The sequence below is a fragment of the Coturnix japonica genome, chromosome 32 (genome assembly GCF_054131305.1).
Source record: "Coturnix japonica strain WE chromosome 32, WE-NBRP24, whole genome shotgun sequence".
Taxonomy (NCBI): Eukaryota; Metazoa; Chordata; class Aves; order Galliformes; family Phasianidae; genus Coturnix; species Coturnix japonica.
This window is the reverse complement of record NC_140694.1, coordinates 1,114,413-1,135,349: the sequence shown is the minus strand read 5'-3', so window position 1 is coordinate 1,135,349 and position 20,937 is coordinate 1,114,413. Positions and strand designations below refer to the sequence as shown.

Genomic DNA, 20,937 nt, shown 5'->3' with positions numbered 1-20,937 from the left:
TGCAACAAAACAAAGAAACAAGTTCATTTCAGGCTTGGCTCGGTTGGACGAGGCCGAGTGCAACGCATTCAACAGAACACGTAACAACAGAAAGCATGTTCCCAACAAGGACACACAAGAACGGATTTTCCCCATCCCTGGAGGTGCCCAAGGAGCTTAATGCAGTTCTTTTTCTAAGCTTGCTCAACTCGGGCATTAATGAACCCCCTGAAAGCCACGTTCAGACCCCATTTTACTAACCCGCATTGTCAAATGTAAAATACGCACCTGGCTTTGGCAATGAATGTAGGATGGACTCGGGCAGTTTTCCCCTGATGAGTTCCACGCACTCACCAGGGAAAAAACCAACCTGTAATAAGAACAAAAAGACAGGTGGGCATTAGCCCAAGCCCAGAGCCAAAGGGAAGGTCCTCTGACACCGACACAGGGCAACTGTTTGCATCCAGAAGCCATCCTGTGCAGGCAGAGCAGCTCCAACCGGAGATTCTAGACACTACTGAAGCTGTGCTCTCTAGACAAAAATGTGTGCCTACCTCAAAGCCACGCTTGCCTCTCCACCAGGGGCTCATCTCCTTTGGTGGCATATCAACAATGCACACGATGTCTCCAACCTGCAAAAGATTGAAACATCAATCCCAGCTTCAGCACAGCTAAAACAAAAGCCTTCTTCTACGACACAAAATATGAGAGTATTCCCGAGGCGTTCACACTCTATACTACTCTCTGTGCACAACAACAAGGAACGCCTGGAACTGCTTACCTCCAGAGAGAGCTCATCCGGCCCCTGGGCGACGTGGCTCCTAATAACATGGGCTGCCGCAATCGCTGGTACGTTTAAAGATGACATAGCACGCACCAGCTGCGGCTTCCGCATGTTATCAGCCTGCAAAACAGAGAACAGGCCGTGGTCAGGAGATGAGGACAAATCAGGAGGATTTCAAGGTGAGGAGCACATCTGCAAAGAAAGCTGAAGCAAATGCGCTCCGTCCTTATCAGGAGCACTTCAGAAGGAGCTGCACGTCTCATCACAGTTATTTCCCTTCCTGGTGTGCATTGCCAGGCCATGCAAAGATGCATCTCTCTCTACCCAGACTCATCAGCAATGGCACTGGCACAGACAGGTGGCCAGGCCCTTTTTGGCCCATTCTTTCCTGCAGGAGAGTACATCTGCAGCTCCTTCTAATGGTTCAACACAGGGAACAAAAACCGGCCAGAGCTTCATACTGTACCTCCGTCGCCGCCACCTCAGGCTCACGGCTGATCTCACTGCACGCAGCACCCATCACAGCAAGTGTGAACAGCTGGAACAGAGCAGAAACACACTTCTGTTTTCTCTATTCACACAGCACAGTATGGACAGACTTCTTCAGAGCTACCCGCGCATACCCTGCGGCAAAACCATGCGGGGGGACAAATCATGGCACGTACCTGGCAGTGAGATCACCTCAAGCTATCTGCAGCAGTTCCTTGTCGCTTTGCTCGGATGAAATGAGAGCAAAAGCTGCACCGAGGCAGTGGGCGGAGGGTGAGGAGAGGAGAGAGAAAGAGCAGGTCAGTGAACAGGGCTAAGACATCCATGGAATAACACACACAGCACAACCGTCCCATCCACTTGCTGCAAGACATGCTGAGTCTCAGGCTACGTGATGCCTGTCCACCCAGCAACTTTACAATGCTTCCACTACTGAGCAAAGACAATGGAAGAAGCACGGGACAGATGCCAACTTTACTGATACCCCCTTTGGAACGTGTGTACCGGGGAAAATTACGTCTGATGGTCAAGAGTAAGCAATACGGTGCTGTGAGCTCCGACAGCCAGCAGTTCTCAACACCTCACTGCCCACCCATCCATCCCACGTCAGCTCAGCTTACCTACAAGCTGCTGCACACGACGGTGAGAAGAAAAAGCACTAAAGATACTAACTAAAGCCACTAACTAAAGGCACTAACTAACTAACGGCACTAACTAACTAAAGGCACTAACTAACTAACGGAACTAACTAACTAACGGCACTAACTAACAACAGTAACTAACTAACAACGCTAACTAACAACACTAACTAACTAACAAAACTAACTAACTAACAAAACTAACTAACTAACGGCACAAAAGGCACAAGAACAACAAGACAACCAACCACTCCGACCACTAGCTCACCCACAAAGGAACACAGAACGCACCGCTCCTCCCCTCATTCCAGCCGCTTATGACATCACCAACGGCCAACAGCCTGGTCCACCATGACCCCCCACAAGGCGGGGAGCCAAGACCACGCGGTCACATCTGATTCCAACACGGCACCACAACATTCCAGGACTCAGTGTGGGCTTGGAATTCTATCCTGGTGTGGCAGCGCAATGGGAGGTGTTAGGGCACAGCTGAAGAGCTGACAGACAACGGACGTTTCCAAAGGAGGGTGCCAGATTAACTCTCAGCATTCTCTTGCGGGGCTCTTAGGAATGCTTCAAACCCATTTTCACTGCCTAGCTCATTTCTAGAAAGTCCAGTTGAGAAATGCTCACTTTGTCTGGGGAACGCCTCTATGCATCATGAATGAAAAATAAAATAAAATGTGCACGCGACCCTATGAAACTTACCTCTCTGCTCTTGCTGTCAGTCAGACACCTCAGATGAGCATGACGTGTCCCTGCTCCTGAATGAAGATCCACCCAAGTCTGTGTTCCTCTCTGCTCCATCTCTGGCTCTAAAAGAAACACAGACAGAGATGATTACAAGATCCTTTGTGCAGATGAAAGCACAGAGTGCACACGAATTCTCTTTAGCAAGAACTACTACTTGAGAATGCATAGAATCCACACATAAATTTACTTTCTCTTTAACCCTTTTTCCTTTGTACATGATTCCACTATTTATACCCTCAATTAATGATTCATACTGCACATGATGTTATGATGTAGAATATTGACAGCAACAGCACAAAACTATGACAGAATCCACAGACAGTTTTTTGAGAGGTAGTATGAAAGATGAACAGAAAGGAAATAGATTCATTAAAATAACCTTGTTAATCCTCTCCCCGTCAAAAAAGGAAGACTTCTGGGCACTGTTACCAGCAGCTCCTAGAACACCTTGCACCACAAACTGCGGCACATACATTTTCTTCCCACAGGTCCCTCACCTCCCTCATTAGTGTCAGATTCACTCAGGTTAAAATACATGGATCAGAACAGCCATTCAGTTCTGCTTAGGCAGGATCCCACCGCCGGGATGTCTCCCAGTCCCATTCCCTGCTTTTCCCAGCACCAGTTGGGGAAAGGAACAGCAACTGACATCACCTACCCAGACTTCTGCAGGGCCTTCCATTTGGTCTCACATCACAGCGAGAAGCAGGAGAGCTCTCGTGGTACAAGAGAGTGGTGGGCTGGAGAAATAAAGGCTGCCTCTAAGATGGTGCTTCAAACAACATGTGGAACTGGACATGAGACATGAAAGACAGGGCTACATGCCCCAAAAGGGGGGAAGTTCCAGTTGCTGCAAGCCATCGAGGTAACCAATAGAGGGGCCCTGACTACAGCCTGGGCGGGGAAAGGGACAATAGAGTATACTGGGCTGTGTGGATTAGGTGGCCTGGCACATCTCAACCACAGAAATATAAAGCCTTGGTGGACACTGGCGCACAATGCACCCTAATGACCTCAAGTCACCAAGGGACACAACCAATATAGATCCATGGAGTGACTGGGGGTTCCCAAGAATTGACTATGTTGGAGGCCGAAATAAGCCTCAATGGTAAAAACTGGCAAAAACACCCTACTGTGACTGGTCCAGAGGCTCCATGTATTTTGGGTATTGATGACCTTAGGATGAGATATTTTAAGGATCCCAAGGGCTATCGATGGGCCTTTGGGATAGCTGCTGTTAACACAAACTGTGTTAAGCAGCTGTCAGCTTTACCTGGTCTGTCAGATGATCCTTCTGCTGTGGGGTTGCTCCAGGTAAAAGACCAAGTGGTACCAATTGCCACCAAAGTGGTACAAGACAGCAGTTCCGCACCAATAGGGACTCATTGCTCCTCATTCACAAGCTAATTCGCCAATTAGAGAATCAGGGATTGATTAGCAAAACTCACTCGCCTTTTAACAGCCCCATATGGCCAGCGCGTAAAGCCAATGGAGAATGGAGGCTGACGCTGGATTACCGTGGCCTGAATGAATTCACACCTCCATTGAGTGCTGCTGTACCAGACATGATAGAACTCCAGTATGAACTGGAGTCAAAAGAAGCAAGGTGGTTTGCCATCATTGACATTGCTAATGCCTACTTTTCCATCCCATTGGCTGCAAAATGTAGGTCACAGTTTGCTTTTACCTGGAGAGCTGTTCAGTATACCTGGAACTGTTTACCTCAAAGGTGGAAGCACAGCCCAACCATTTCCATTGGTTGATCCAAGCTGTCTTGGAACAGGGTAATGCTTCCGAACACTTGCAGTATATTGATGATATTGTCGTGTGGGGCCATACAGCAGCAGAGGTTTTCAAGAAAGGAAAACAGATAATCCAAATTCTTTTGCAAGCTGGTTTTGCCATTAAGCGCAGCAAGGTGAAGGGGCCTGCCCAGGAAATCCAGTTTTTAGGTGTAAAACGGCAAGATGGACGTCGACACATCCCAGCAGATGTGACTGACAAAATCACTGCTATGTCTCCGCCCACCAACAAGACAGAGACCCAATCTTTTCTGGGAGTAGTGGGCTTTTGGAGAATGCATGTCCCAAACTACAGCCACATAGTGAGCCCCCTCTATCAGGTAACGTGGAAGAAGAATAATTTCTCATGGGGTCCTGAGCAGCAGCAGGCTTTTGAGCAGATAAAACAAGAGATAACCCATGCCGTGGCCTTGGGGCCAGTACGGACGGGACAGGATGTGAAAAACATAATCTACACTGCTGCTGGAGAAAAAGGTCCCACTTGGAGTTTGTGGCAAAGAGCTTCAGGAGAGACCCAAGGCCGACCCCTGGGATTTTGGAGTCGAGCATATAAAGGGTCTGAGGAGCGCTATGCTTAAACTGAGAAGGAGATCTTAGCCGTGTATGAGGGGGTTCGGGCTGCTTCTGAAGTAGCTGGGACTGAGGTTCAGCTCCTTCTAGCACCTCGCTTGCCTGTGGCCCCCCTGTCACGAACACAGGTAAATTTTTGTTTAAACCGTGACAACTACCCAGAATGCTGCATCAGGGAATTTTTGCCTAGAACTTTAGAGAACTATTTTTAACTCAGAAAGGTCAGAGATAGAAAGTTCACACTGATTTCTGGGTCACCAGCCTCACCGTACATCAGCATTTTTGGTTTTTAAATGATACATAAAGTTCTCAATGGCACTGCTCTAGTTGGTAGTTCTTTCCCTTTCCATGCAGCTCGCTCTGTGCATGGCTTGTGAACCGCTATTCAGGCCAGACAGCTGCAGCCCCAAAGACCTGCCATAAATGTACAAATTCTACCAGGATAATGTCTTGGGAGTGGAGAAACAGGATGCGCAGTCATATGGCTCTCACACATACCTTGTACAACCAGCTTGGCTCTGGACTGGGCATCACCAATGTCACAGGTGTACACGTCACTGTCACTTTTCTCCAGATTTCTTATGCTCAGCTGCAGGTCTCGTCCTTTCTGTGCCATCTCGTATTTCCTGCCAGGCCTGAGCTCAGCAATGCCTTTCCTCCATATGACGGTGTATGAGCATTTCTCGCACTGAAATGAAAAAATTGTAGTTCCACTTTCTTCAGTTTTCAGATCTGAAAGTTCCTTGATAAAGTAATTAGGTTTTTCTGGAAGGAAAAGAGGGGGATGAGGGTGTGGGACAAAGGGATTTGTTACCCCAACAAGTCTCAAGCATACAGAGGTGTCCTGAATCTCCTTTGCCCTCACTTCTAGAACATCACATAGAGATGCAAAGAATCTAAGAAGTCCACAGAGTCCACCCATTTACATAGGCTTGATCATTCCAGAAGATATCTGGAAAGATTAATACCATTATACATGCGCTGGTAGGATCTCATCTGATAAACTGCATATAGTTTGGATTACACATATTCAATATAGACTAATTCAGATTGCCATCTTTTCTTGGCTCACTAACACCCAAGATCATAGAATCATAGAATGATCACAGAATCATAGAATGGCCTGGGTTGAAAAGGACCTCAAAGATCATCTAGTTTTAAAGCCCCTGCCAAGGGGTCACCAACCACCAGACCAGGCTGCCCAGATCCACATCACACTGGAGAATCATTCGGTTTCCAGATTATTTTAAGGAAAAGACTTTAATCCATCATATTTTCTGAAAACTAAGAACTGATCCCGCTCAAGGAAACAGAAGAGAAAAACATCACCCACAGGCTGCAGATATTTACCTCGACTTCTCTACATGCCTTCCCCAGTGTGCTTTTCAACTCACCTTGCAGTAACCCTGGCTTTTGTTTCAGAGTCCTCTGTCTCACAGGTGTACTCCCTGCTGTCCTTGGCAGTAGAATCATGGATGATCAGAATGGCCCCAGTTCCCTCCTGCTGCAAGTCGTACTTATGGCTTTTTCTGATTGCTTTGCCATCCTTGTACCAACTGATGTTCACATCTGTTTCGACAGCTCACAGCTTAGGCTGATGTCCTGCCCTGCAGCTGCTGTCGTATCCTCCAGCTGTTTTGAAACCTCAGTAGCTTTTTCTGGAAGAAAACATGCTTTTTAAGTAACACACACACGGTAGGATGCCTCTCTCAAAATACACGCATCTACATGCTGGAGATAAGTTAGAGAGGCATTTGCAACAGAGGCCATCCTACAGCCAGCAGTAATCTGCAAAGTACAGACAATAGAATTCCAGGCAGCATTTATTCTCTCTTAAATCTACCCAATTGAGGATGATGAACCATGTCTGAAAACTGCCTCTTTCTTCTCTCCACTCATCACACTGGGAGCCTCAGATGATGCTCTCAGATGCACATGTTCTAGATAGGAATTTGTTGTACAGCTAGATGATGTGAAGGCCATCCCTTCAGCTTATACTTAGAGGATATTTGCTCCCACAGTTCCCTCAACAGATCATTCCTGATTTACTGGTAATGGAACAAGCTGGAGTGAGATGCCCATTTCCAACACTACCCCAGTGCTTTGGGTAGTTCTCACATTTGTGTCAAATGGTTCCTCCTCTTACTTATTTTTAAGAGAAATTCTCAGTGCTTCAAGGTTCAAGTAGAAGGTTGCTATTCACTTTAACCATATTATGAGTTAGCTCTCACGACAATCTTATCAGAAGACAGTTGAAGGAATCAGACCCCAGAATCTCTCCCATCTCATTACCTTTCACAGACTGAGAGGCTTTGGAGGTTAGACCACGGGCAGTAAAAATGACTTCCCCAGCGTCAGTAGGAGTCACACTTTTGATAAGGAGAGTATATTTCCAACCCACGTTAGAAGCTTTAAATCGCCCACTGCTTTCCACTCTGCTTCCATTCAGTGTCCAGTTGAACTCATCAATGCTTTCATGGGACAGAATGCATTCAAAAGTACAATCTTCTCCCTCCTGGATTTCAGTGTTTTTCAGCCATTTGCTAATGCCAATATTCAGCTCTGGAAGATAAGAGATAGGTTAGTATGAGGTTTAGATGGAGAAAAGGCATTTGTGACTGACGTGAGTAGCAGGACTGGTGTTTTAACTCAGGATCTGCAGAACATGGCTGCGTTCCTCACTGATGTATTCTCTAAGACATTCTCCACTCAGAATTACCAGAAAGCTATAAAAAAAAAAGAGACGTGAATCTCTTGGCTTTGCTCTGGAAGAACTACAAGGAGAGCAGCTCAGTCCATGGAGCACAATGAAGATTCAATGAGCTACAGAGGGAAAAACCTAACAGAGAGGACAACTCTAGGATGCTGCGTGAGAAAAAGGGTTTTGCCTATGACAAGAAATTAACTGTTTCTATTAGCTCTTTTGTTACCATCCTACCCCTACTGGTGTTCAAACCATTTCTCCATTTTAGGGATGTTTAGAAAGGAAACATTTCCAGGACATTCTTGACATGTTTGGTGATTTTCATGGCAAAAGGAGATACATTTACATCAAAAGCAATGGGAATTTTCCAGACATCACTGCGCTACATTGCAGTAATACACTTCTATTGTAGAAACTATTAAGGCTCATGGGGGAATAGGTGTAAGACATAGTGACCACACTGAATGTGCTTTCAGCACTCCTTTACTTTCCACAGTACTTACCCTGAACGCCGACATTTGACTTGGCAACATCAGTGCCAATATCACAGGTATAGAAACCTGCATCTGACTTCTCGAGGTCATGGAGAAGGAGACATAGGGTCTTCCCAGACTGTACCAGCTCATACTTGTTGCCAGAAGTGAGCACATCACCGTCCTTTTTCCACACTGGTTTGACCTTCTCTTTAGAGACTTCACATTCCAATTTAATCACACCCCGCTCCTCAACAAAAGCATCATTCAAACACTTCATGAAGACAGCAGGCTTCTCTGCAATTAAACAGCCAAAACAGAACAACGTGATACAGAAGTTGAGACATTTCCAGTTGCTTTCAGATTTTTAAGGAGAGATCAATAAATCTTTACCAGTACTGACAACACCAATATAGAACCTAAAGCGGTTTCATGTCTCTTGACAGAATGCGCTTTAAGGAATTCTGAACTAATCAGTAGGAGAATACAGGGAACAGGAGGGACAGCCTGCATTGCTGTGGGTGGGACTGATATCATATGAAGTTATTGGGATGCAGCTCTTCTAAAGCTGGAGAGCTGGCATTGCCCTCACATGGAGGAGAGCTCATACAGCAGGCCACAGGATTAAGAGGATAAGCTGCTGAACACTTTTGATTTTCCTCTTTTATTGACTCCTTTTATCTATCTTCTATTTCACACATCAGATGTTTATACTGGGGAAAAAACATCCACCAAATGCAAAGGAAAGGAGCAAGAGGAAATCCTTCAAACTCTGAGCGCATAGAATAAAAGAGCTTAATTGCTGGGGAGAGCTGATTAGAATCACAGTATCCTTAGAATTGGAAGAGACCCTTAAAGGCCATCTAGCCCAGCTCCCCTGCAATAAACAGGGACATTCACAGCTAGATCGGGTTGCTCACAGCCTGGTCATTAGTCATTCCAGAGGCAAAACACACACTGAATGATCTCTCCCTGCAGTCATAAATCCTTGGGGCAACAGCATTGACACTGCATGTTACTGAAGCAGTAAAAGAAATTGCTCTTGTAACTCTCCTTGTGTTAAGTAAAACGATGATAAAAAGCAATGGAATGCTTTGGCAGGACACCAAAACCATCCTCCTTCGTTGATATCTGCTGCAATGGAACCTTCCACTGGAAGAAAGCCCCTGATGACTTGTCACCCCAGAGAGGTGAGCTTTAGAAGCAGGACTGCTGCACAACAGAATGAACTGGAGCTCCTTAGCATCTCTTGCATCCAGGAGGGCTGTGATCAGACCCACCTCTCACCTTCAGGCGCGCGCCTTCTGACACCTTGTCTGACTTCACTGTCACTGTGCCAGCATCCTCAGGCTTAACCTGCTTCATTGTCAGTGTGCAGCAATTGCCAGCGTTCTTGATTTCATTGTAATTGTTGGTGTAAAGGTGGTTGCCATTCAGGAACCATTCCACGTCCTCGTCATCATGGGACAGCTCGCAGGAGAAGACAGCAGAGCTCTCTTCTTCAATTTCCACATCCTGCAGGTGCTTCGTTACTTCTACATTGCGGGCTGTGGGGAAACAAGGTGAACTGTTACCACTGTTACTATAAAGCATACTGGGATGTGGTAGAATGGTTAGACTAGATGATCTTTGTGTAATCTTCTCAGTGAAGATTATACATTTATAAAGTTAGCAGGAGAGAACGGCAGAAATCAACCAAGGGAAGAGAAATCAGAGGTGAAATAGGACATGGAAGAGGCCACCCTCCCTGCTCATACCTTCAGCTGTCAGCGTGGCCTCAGTCTCTGCAATTCCCGCCTTGCACTTGTACACACCAGCATCATCGGGCTTCAGCATCAGAATCTTGAGCTCTGCTGAATGCTTATCCCTCTTGATCTTGTATTTCTCAGAGGGCTCGATGGGTGTGTGGCCCTTGAAACAGTTCACAACCTTTGAGAAGGCCTGAAGTCACAGGACAGGATGACAGAATGATGTTCCAAAGCTGTCTTGTCCTCCAACTTCCTGGTGATTTGTATATGGTAATCTGCAAAACAGGGGTGGAAGAGAAGAAAAGATGAGGACAATTGGAAGAAGAGGAAAGTCTCTTGTGTGTATTCCATCCCAATTAATTTCATCTTCACAATGGTTGTTTGAACCACTCTAAAGATAAAACAAACGATTGCCTATAGGGAATGCCATTGACTACATTTCTATAAAGTAATACTGTATATTATCTACCAAATGCAAGGTCCAGCTCTTGTTCTGTGCTTATTAAACTGCTCCCAGTTAAGGCTTTTATTCAAATAAGAGTGCGTTGAAAATATAACAAGTACTTTAGGATGTGAATGGAGACTCTTACGCTGCAACGGGAAAACAGCTGATAAAAAGCCTGGAAGTTTCTTTCAGATGAAATCAATGACAAACTGCATCAAATTTAGGTGCTACCAAACTTAAACTTGTCTACTTCAGAAATACAATTAATTTCACCTGATTTGACTTCTTTGGAATAGCCAAGGACAAAACCACAGCTCTTTAGATCTGAATAGTAAGCACATCACAACTATTCAAACACATATTTTACTGAGATGCAGCTGTCTCATTTAGTGTCCAACGACTTTGAACTGGAAATGGAGCAGACCCTCCAGACACACACACAATATTTCAACGACCCCAGTGAAGGAAGACTGTATGTTAATTAATTCTTCATCTTCATGATGTAAACCAAGCCAGGATATGTTACCTCTGACGAGCAGATTGGCTGTGGATTTGGATTTGACAATTGAGAACTGAATGGTGCCTGTCATATCAGTGGTGGTTTTCAGTATGGTCAGCCGGTGGATGGTGCCTTCTTGCTGCATAATCAAGTTTCTGCCAGCCTGTAAGACTTCCCCACGTAGATACCACTTGGGAAGTTTCACAGAAGGAATGGATATCTCGCATTCAAATTTGGCTTCTTCAGGCTCAGTCACATCCTCATCACACAGCTCCTTTACTAGATTAATGGATTGCTCTTTAAGAAGGATGGAACAAGAGAAAGCAGAGATTTAGAAGGAATGTAAAAAACCCTTACATTATCACCCTACTTACTCACGTCAGCATTACTGCACATGAACACTACACCTATCAGCTCAAAATGCCTTAAAACATCATTAAAAAAATAGTAGAAAGAAAGTTGTTAAGAAGTCAGACAATAAGACTGACAACCTGAAGAGAGCCCAGATCTTCTGATTCCCAGTCCAACATCCAAATCAAACCATGACCTTCCCATCCCGATATCAAACTCCTCGCATTACGAAGTGGAATAGAGGTTCAATGAAACACAGACATTGATAATTACTTTGGTTAAATACAGCAACTTAGCTCTGAACAACAAGTTTTCTCCTAGTAAAGGTCCCTGTAGCTCAAATGTAATAGCTCTACTTAGGATAAATTCATTTTCCAGGATGTTCTTGCCCTTATAATTGTAACAAGAAAAATATCGGTGGACTTTGGGAAAACAAAAAACCCTCTGAATTTAAATATTCATTTAATTTGCATTTTGTTTTCAAAGTAAGCGAGAATGGCTTTTGTATAAATCTATCTGCATTCCACTGCCTTTATTTTATTTTATTATTATTACTATTTTTACCTTCAACAAAGAAATGAGCACTGCTTTTATCATCAAAAACATCACAAGTGTATGTATCCTCATCTTCATAATTCGCATCGTTGATGATGAGTTTCTGATACACGCCATCGCTCAAAATTTCATATTTGTCACTGGGATGAATTTCAAGATCCTTTTTGTACCACTTCACTTTAGCATTGGCACGAGACACCTGGCACTCCAGGAATCCCCGATGCTTTTCAAGTGCAATCTTATCTTGCAGAGGCTTCACAGTTCTCTCAGGCAGCTCTAAAAAGAGGAAAACAAACAAACAAATATATGTGTGTATGTATGTATGTATGTATGTATATACACACATTATATATATACATACATATATATACACATTATATATATACATATGTATATATATGCATATGTATATTATTTATATATATATCGATCAATATATTTTATATATATATATATGTGTTATATATATATAATGATCAGCACAGTTTCTGTGAGAGAGGCTAACTCAGTAGTGATAGTTCTTCTATGAATGATTACTTAGATGGTGACGCTTTGTTAAGCACTTGATCTAACGCACAGCAAATAAAGAGCTAATTAAAAGAAGACCTGTTATCCCTATTTTACCACTTGGATGGCTAAATTTCAGAGGTAAGGAGTAATTTTCTCAGCACTGTACAGCAGTGAAGTGGCAAAGCTGGGGACTGAACTCTTGAGTAGTGTGCTAACTCAAATGTCTCCCTTTTCTTCATCACACTTAACATCATATATATACCCTAACATTGTATATATTAAAAAAAAACAACCCTGTGCTCTTTTCCTGTGCCTAATACAACTCCTCCAATCTCTGTGCTCTGCCAGGAGGGACATGTCTAAATAGGGTGGCAGATACACGCAGGAGATAAATATTTCCACTTCCCTCAGCCAACACTGCTCTGAATTTCTATGGGACACGTCGTTGGATGAAAAGGCATTTGACAAAGAAGGAAAAGAAAAAGTTTAGTCTGCTGTGTCATTCTCTTGGTAGCCAGAATAACTAACCCTCGCCAGTGTTAGTTCAAAGAATAGGCAGATTTTATCTCCTGACATGAGCAGTAATTCAAAGAAGCTCGTATATGATCCTGTATCCTGCATATTTACTGCAGGCAGGCAAAGACATTATGAGATAAGGGAGATCTACACATCACTCGTTATGAACACCTCATAAAGATAAAACCACACACAAGGGGAGAGTTTATGAAGAGGACCACTCTTGGACTGCTTTCCAAGAGGCATCAATTAGTAACTCCCTTCGCTCATTTTTCACACTACTCTACAGTGTCCTCCTGAGCCCCCTTACTCCTGTTGCCAACTGCTGATGCAGGGAATCCTGAGGAACCAAGGATTCATAGTTGTTCCATCAGTAGTCCTTGGTCAGCTCTCCCTCCCTGCCCCTTCTGTTTTGATCCCACTAACCAAATTTTAGTTAGTCTGAAAAGAGGATGGAAACCTCCGCAGCAATTAGTTTCTAAATATCTTGCAATGGGCAGCTTGTAGGAGCCCCATCTCAATGCCCACAGCACAGGAGGCAGGACTGCTTAGCCCATGCACTAGTGCATTTACCAGCACAGATGTAAGCCCAGATCTATGCACACCAAATCCAGGCTCTCAGTTTGCACAAGGAGGCATCCATGGAGCTGAAGTATTAGGCAGATATTGTGGTGGGGCAGCAGTTATTGAGATGCCAGACAGAAAGGACACAGATAACGTGGCAACTCAGCTTTACCATTATGACTGCTGATGGAACATCTAATTTCACTGCTCAAAAGAGAACTTCCATATAACTGGAAAGGATGAAATTCACAGGGGAAACCACACACAGACACACACAAAAGCAATACAAAGGAGATGAAGGATGGTTCACATACTGGTGATTCACTCTGAGACGCAAGCAAATGAAAGAGTATCCCCAACCATTTGCCTCCCCAAATGCTAAATACATAAACACTCCTTGCAGTGATAGCTCTGCCAGACGTGAGTCATACACTGTAAAACCTTACAGGGTCTATCAGTTTAACTTCAGAAATTCATTACACCACCAAAAACAGACCATCGTGTCCAGGCTGGTCCATTTCAGCTCTTCAAACCTGTCGGTAAAACTGCCCGAGAGCTGAAATGCTTACCAGCAAAAGCTAAAAACTGTAAACCAAATGTAATAAGCTGGCTTTGTCTACTGTATAGAAATGATGCCTGAAAAAAGAAAAAAAAAAAAAAAAAAGAACCTAAACCAGAACAAATGGAATGGCTGCATAAAACAGCCAGTACTGAAACTGCAACGCAACCTGGTTGCAGACTGAGAGAGAAAATGAGAGTTCACCAAAGTCATGGGACAGGACACATGTTCATGTTCATGCTAACACTGAACCCAAGTGGCCACATGAGGACAGCATCTAGTAGGAAATCAGAAAAAAGCATCCTTTCAGAAGTCCCTTTGGCAGGTGGCATTTACCAGGGCACAGCAGACCCGTGTGTTCAGTAACCAGTCTGATGCTTCAGAGCCTGGTGATGAGCTACAAACTGGGGTTTAACCAGTGCAACACAAGGAGGGAAAATCTGTCTTGAGCATAAAGAAGAAAGAGAAAGGTATCCAAAAGGACTAACGAAGAAATGCTCAAACTGCCCAGGAAGCATTTTTTCCTGTGGTGCAAAACACAGTTTATTTGCTCATTCAGGTAAACATACCACGAACCTTTAGGGTAGCTGATGTCTTGTCTTCAGCTGCTTGGCACGTGCATGTTCCCTGATCTTCATATTCACACTTGTGAATAATGAGACTTCTCTTATTTCCCTGGGAAGTAATGCCCACTTTTTTACTTTGATGGAGCTCCTTCCCATCCTACAAGGGAAAATATCAAGTCAGATCTCCATGAGTCCTTCCATCTCTGCACTGAGCAAAGGGAGCCTTCAGATCTATGCTTAATTCACCCACTCCCCTAGAATTAATGGAACTGTGCTTACTGGAACATATGTTGAAGCTTAAGCACAGTGCAGTGTTTTCAACATGTAGGAATGGCTATAGAACATGCAGAAATTCTGGCTGACCTATGACAGCTTAAAGCACTGCGGAGGACTGTTAACAAGCTCGTTTGGACATCACCTTGAATAAATGACATTATCCCCAAGTAAGGGAAGGAACAGCTGAGCACCGGGGAGGTACACAAAGGGCCAGAGCAAATTCTCACACTGTCACGTGCAAAGAAAACTGAAATTTCACCCTAAAACCAAGTTCACAACAAGGCTACAAAATCCTGGCTGAGAATTTCTGTGTTAGAGTTGAAGCTCAAGACTGTGCTCCAACCAACAATATTTTGTGCAGCAAGACCTCAGGAGTTCACATGAAACCCAAAACAAACTTCCATTTCAACTTGATAAATGAACTCAGGACATAATATCAAAGAGGGCTGATCTGGGCAAGTAAAAGAGCATAAAGAAAAGAGAGCAGTGCAAAAGCTATCAAGCAAAAGCTCAGACTTGCATCCCTTGGAAGTGAAATTAACGGCTCTCATTCATTTCCAGAGAAGTCAGAAAGGAAAATACCATTACATGCCATACCTTGAACCACTTGACGTCCACCTTGGGCCTGGACAGCTCACACTCAAATGTGACCTTGTCCTTCTGAGTGATGCTAATGTCTGCCAATGGTTTGCTGATTTTCACAGGCAGTTCTGAGAAGGAGAAAGAAGGATGTGGATTTAGTTGGGAATTAGGTCTCTAGGAGCATCTGGCATAAGGAATAATGAAAGGCAGTGCCTACTCTCCATGCTTACTAGAACATGTCATTAACAACAAAAAAAACTATTGTTTTGAGCACATTATCATTACTTGTGCTAGGGACAATCATGTTACAACAATCCTCTTGATATCTGAGGGATACTCTGGTGGCAATGGCCCAGTGCATAACATTCTTTGCAGCTGGAAGGAAAGCTGGTTCTGCTGTTCAAGTCATCTGGGACAGGAGCAGATAATCACACCTTGCACCAACCAATACCTGTCACAGTGAGCCTCCCCGATGAATTAATGCCTTCTGCTTTAAAGGAAATGAGTCCTGCATCTTCAAGGGTCACAGAAGAAAGTGTCAAGGAATGTTTCTTCCCCTGGACACCCATCGTGATATTTGGTGCAGGCTTCAGCCACACGCCGTCCTTCTGCCAAGTCCCTTCCACATCCTCATGGGACACCTCCACCGTAAAGGTGACAGTTCCCTTCTCAGGGAATTCCAGGGGCTGCAGACCTTTCACCAGCTTCATCTGCCGCACTGAAAGACAATGGGGAGAGGTTGGAGATTTCACACCAGCATCTGAGAAATAGAATCATCAAAGGAATCAGAGAAAGGTTTAGGTTGGAAGGGACCTTTGAGATCATCCAGTTCCAAACCCCCTGCTGTAGGCAGGGATGCTTCCCTCTACACCAGATTGCACAAAGCCCCATCCAGCCTGGCCTTGAATGCTTGAATAGCATCAGGACTTCCAAAACAAGTTACTTCCCTCTTCCTCTCCCAGGTACACTATCTGCCAATTAAGCAACAGCCTTTGCAAAGAAGAAATCTTGTTCATAACCAGGTCCATGGGTGCTCTTAAATCGATCCTTCCAGATGGAAAAAAGATTTCAGGTGGTCTCCTAGATTTTACCCCTTTTTGTGTTGCACACAAGACTGAAAAAAAAATTACTTTTGCAAAGTTCTTCTTGTCATAAGGAAAGAAACATTTGGGGAATGGCAGAACGAGGTAAAATTTACCTTCACGTCATTTGAAATTTCACTCTCATGTTCTTGGTGTGGTTTCTCCTATAATTATTTGGACTAATTAAGCTTTTCCCTGATGAAAGCCTAGAAGTATATCACAAGAAGGACCAACTTACCCATGACCTTTTATTTGTCTTACTCAAGCATCTCCTCCTGACCAGAACTGACAATAAAAGATTCAGCCAGACTACAGGTTTGAGCATCTGAGTTGTTTCTAGGATCTCCTGCAAACTTAAGCTTGGAACACACACTTGTCTTTTGAATAAGTGTCTTTTATAGTGCAATAAAACAACAGGTTTTCACATGGCTATTCCTCATTTACCTTGCTCTGAAATCATTCTCAAACCATGAGGGATCAGTCCAGGAAGAAGGAGAGGAGAGGGGAAGTGAAAGGGGAAGTCCACGGTTCTCTAATATCAGGCTTCTTAGCCTAAAGCTCAACAGCAAATAGCAGTCCACTTCCCCACATTGCTAGACTCCGAGCATTTAAAGAACATCAGCTTACCTCATTATGAGCTCTAACACAGCCAAAGAAATTAATATATTCAAATATTCTCTTGAGTGATGAGAAATATGGAGCATAACTTCAGACTTCTGCTGTTAAACTCTCACTTCTATCATAAACCAGGGCAAGAGTTCAATGCTGTTTTAGATGGAGGACACATATTTTAAATAACTCGTCTCATTAAGGCTTGGATTCCCTACTACAATTAGCTAAATTCCAGTTTGGATCATGCTTCACCTTGGATCACTTAGGGCTTCAGCCACTTAATGGAACTAACTCAGTTAAAGGTCAGGGGTAAAATAAAAACTCTCTTGGACTAGCAGAGAGATTTGCAATGGAGTAACTGAAGTAAGGATGGGAGACTGAAGGTGTTGGGGAAGACATCCAGGCTTTAGCTACAGGGCATGCATGCAGAATCACAAAACAAAGGCCAGTCAGAGAAATCAGAGCTTCGTGAGAATTAAGGTGAGGTTGTTTCTACATGCCTACCCTATCTGCCAGTGTAAAACCTGCCAGTGAAAAAAAGGAAAGCTACATATAGGTGGGGAGAATTGTTGGTGAAATTATTTGTGATATTTTTGCTAATAATATGCTCAAAATCCTGGAGCAAGACTTCAAGTTAAGCAACTCAGTCTGTGTAAGTAGACTTACAGAAGGGAACCATAAAGCTTATGGAAGGGAACTGTCAAGCTAATCCACAGCTAAAACAGAGTAGAGACGAATTGCAGGAGCTTGTTTACTTTGCAGAAGTGTGAGCTTTAACCACTGCTGAGCTCCTAGTACAAAAGTCTGAACCAATGCAACAAACCAACCCGTCCATGTTGTACGACAGAATGTACTGACACCACCAGAACACAAAATTCTATGGCTGAAAATACCCGCAAAAATCATCCAGCCCTTCTCCATTGCTCCAGGACATGCTCAGCTCTTTGTGCCCCAGATATTTCACTAACCTTTCCTGAAACCCACAGTGAAGGCTTCAAAGCCCCTCCAAATGACTTATCCAGTCATCCAACCATTAAAAAGCTTTTTTGTTGTAGAACTTGCATCTTTGTTATTGCAATTGAAGTCCATTATTTCTGCACAGAGAACAGATTGTTTGCTTCCACTTTCTAAGAGCCTTTTATGTACTCAAAGCCTGCTATCAAGCCTTTCAGTACCTGTTGATGACCTACACAGCAGCAATTGGTGGCAGGGGCTTTGCAGACAAAAATCAGATAGACCTTCAATTCTGTCCTTGTCCATTCCGTAGCAAACATGACAAAAGGATGCAGGAAATAGGACAGAAGTACAGGGCTACAGCTGAGACACCGTTAGCTTACTTGAAAGGAAAGCATCCATAGATAGATGCACTGTTGTGTTTTTATTTTTATTTTTTCATTTAACTCTGACTGCTTATAAAGAGATGCTTTGAAAGACATGCTTTGTAGAGAAGAACAGATGGATAAGCAGGGAATAGGTTGCTAATAGCCTTACAGATGAAGAAAAACAGACTGCACCAGAGTGAGAAATTCCAGAGGAGAATCAGCTAAGAGCTTATGTCAATGACATGGCTGAGGGCTGCTGGGAAGACCGCCCTCTCTTTCACCTTATTTCAAGCATTACAATGGTGTCCAAGCCCAGGGCTGTGTCTCCCTGCCCCCATGGCATGTAGGGCTGGCAGTAGCCACTGTGATAATAGAGAAGACCTGAATCCAAGTTCAAATCACATCCAGTGTCTTTACAGACCTTGCAATCATTCCACTTACTTTCCACATTGATCTTGGCTTGCCTCTTGTCGTCAGGACTCTTGCAGCAGTAAAAGCCCCTGTCTGCAAAGGAGATGTCCTTAACTATCAAGATATGCTTTGTTCCCTCAGCTTTGATCTCTGTTTTTTCACTGGCCTTCAATACAATGCTGTTCCTCATCCACTTGACTTCTGCAGGCTTGCTCAGCTCTACCTCCAGGGTCACTGTGTCTCTCTCTCTTCAACAGTTTTAGGCTCCAGTTTCTTCTTGAATGAGACTGAGGCCTCTTATCAATGTGAAGAAATAACAGTAAGAACACAGAGAATCCACAAAACAGTTTTTTTATAAAGAATTTAAATGGTGGTTCCAGTGCCAGTGCATTCAGGGGAACCCTACTTAAGGAAGCAAAATTCCATATCGTCACCATAACCAGAGGAAAGGCAATATGAAACCCACAAACCACAGCACCAGTGACAGCCTATCAATGGGGCATTACAGCCCCTTACCTCGGACTCTGAGATTGGCTGTGCTTTCTACGCCCTCAGCACTGGCAGATTTCAGCTGCATCTTCCAGTGTCAGATCGGTGATGGTGAGGCTGTGGTTGGTGTCCTTCTGTGAGATCACGAGTTTCTTACTGGCTTCAATCTTGACACCATTCCTGAACCAGGTGACCACAGCATCAATGGGAGAAACAGTGCACTTGAACACAGCCTCTTTGCCTTCTTCAGAAGCCACGTGGTTGAGGCTCGTAACAAATTTCACCACCCTGGGAGCTGATGGAGAAGAAGAAACCACTTAGAAGCACATAAAAGATGTGTCCCTAAGTGTATGAGCTCGTTTATGTTTGAGCACCTTCAAAGAGCCAACAGAGTCAATGATTTTATTGGAAGCATCAGATTTTATGACTCGCAGGAAGTGATCACCATAACTCACACTCACATCCCCTGTCTGTAGAGGAGATCCTCCTTGCATCTACAAAGATGCAAGAAGAAAAGAGGCAAAGAAGGGGTAAAAAAAATCCCATCTTACATTTGGGATGCTTAATTCCAGCCTTGAAGGCTGATTTGCCCACTTAACTGCTGTGCTCTTCAGAAGCAGTTGTTCCACAGTTATTTTGAGAGAAAGAAATTTTGTACTTGGCTCTTAACACAGAGAACAGCATAAACACACAAATGAACTCAGCTTTGCAGTGTTGTAATGGCTGATGAGGGAAGCCAAGGATCCTTCCACACTGTCAGCCTTCATTTCCAGAGACATACCTTTGGGGGTGATGCTAATGCTGCTCTTGTCATCTCTGGACTCACAGAAGTACTCTCCCTCGTCCTCAGCCTGGATCCCTCTTATTGCCAGAGTTCTTCTGACCCCTTCCTCATCAATCTGGAAACGTTTGCTGGGTTTGATCTCAACTGCATTCCTGCACCACACCACCTTCCCTTTGGCATGGCTCACTTCCTCTTCCTCTAAGCCACATAAACAGCTGCTTAGTGCTCCCAAAGCGAATGCTCACCAGTTGATTCCAACTTGAAGGTCATCTTCTGGCCAGCAGCCTCGCAGATGTATTCTCCAGCATCTTTCTTCTCCAGCTGCTCCACAACCAGACGCCGTGTTTTGCCCACAGATTCCATTCTGAACTTTCTGGAGGAGGCAAGCAGTCTTCCATCCTTGTACCATTTTACTTCGCTTGGATCCTGTGCTACTTCACAGCTGAAGGAGGCACTTGCTGTCAGGGCAGCACTCACGTCTTTCTGCACCTTCTCCTGGTTTATAAACACAGGTTTTGGCTCTGAGGGAAGAAAAGAAAAAGTATTGACTGAGGGACTGACATGTGAGCATCTTGCAGGTCTTTATATACTGGTTGGAACAGGTTTAGGTTACCACTTGTGCCCAAACTAATAGCCTTCACTAGAGAATATCAGCTCTTCTGTTGAAACTAAGTGTCAAATCTAGGCAAGAAAGAACCTAGGAACTGAAGGAACCAAGAGGGTCCTTGAACACCAGTCCCATGGTTGCAAGTCACTATGCAAACATATTGAACCCAAAAGAACATCTGTCCTGCAGGCAACCAAAACCTGAGTTCCTTTTACTTCAGACCCACTGTGAAACATCAAAACACATAAACGTGTGATAGTCAAACCA

At 44.1% G+C, this 20,937-nt stretch overlaps 2 protein-coding genes across 3 annotated transcripts; both read right to left on the bottom strand.

The window, feature by feature from the left end:
• Positions 1-2,711: 2,711 nt before the first annotated feature.
• On the bottom strand, positions 2,712-8,485 carry LOC146755419 (obscurin-like). 2 transcript variants are annotated; one of them, XM_085525566.1, is made up of 5 exons: positions 8,223-8,485; positions 7,308-7,577; positions 6,410-6,673; positions 5,514-5,780; positions 2,712-3,383 (listed from the first exon to the last, which is right to left on the bottom strand). In XM_085525566.1, the coding sequence occupies exons 3-5, from the start codon at positions 6,486-6,488 to the stop codon at positions 3,337-3,339; spliced, it is 393 nt and encodes a 130-aa protein (XP_085381692.1). In that variant the 5' UTR covers positions 6,489-6,673; positions 7,308-7,577; positions 8,223-8,485; the 3' UTR covers positions 2,712-3,336. The 2 variants fall into 2 exon arrangements, with proteins under 2 accessions (XP_085381692.1, XP_085381691.1); XM_085525565.1 differs by lacking the exons at positions 2,712-3,383; positions 5,514-5,780.
• Positions 8,486-11,907: 3,422 nt separating this feature from the next.
• On the bottom strand, positions 11,908-20,634 carry LOC146755418 (obscurin-like). Its single transcript, XM_085525496.1, is given in 9 exon segments — positions 11,908-12,066; positions 15,379-15,491; positions 15,815-16,081; positions 18,821-19,037; positions 19,040-19,086; positions 19,307-19,353; positions 19,355-19,574; positions 20,061-20,303; positions 20,625-20,634. Coding segments are annotated over 9 exon segments (1,185 nt in total). The 3' UTR covers positions 11,908-12,045.
• Between the last annotated feature and the right edge of the window lie 303 nt (positions 20,635-20,937).

Bases quoted from the DNA above. Each gene is read 5' to 3' on its own strand.
- LOC146755419 (XM_085525565.1), bottom strand. From the start codon at position 8,472: ATGAAGTGTTTGAATGATGCTTTTGTTGAGGAGCGGGGTGTGATTAAA. The intron at 7,578-8,222 runs GTAAGTACTGTG...CTTATCTTCCAG, and splicing joins GTCAAATGTCGGCGTTCAGG to AGCTGAATATTGGCATTAGC. The intron at 6,674-7,307 runs GTAATGAGATGG...GTTTTCTTCCAG, and splicing joins AGCCTCTCAGTCTGTGAAAG to AAAAAGCTACTGAGGTTTCA.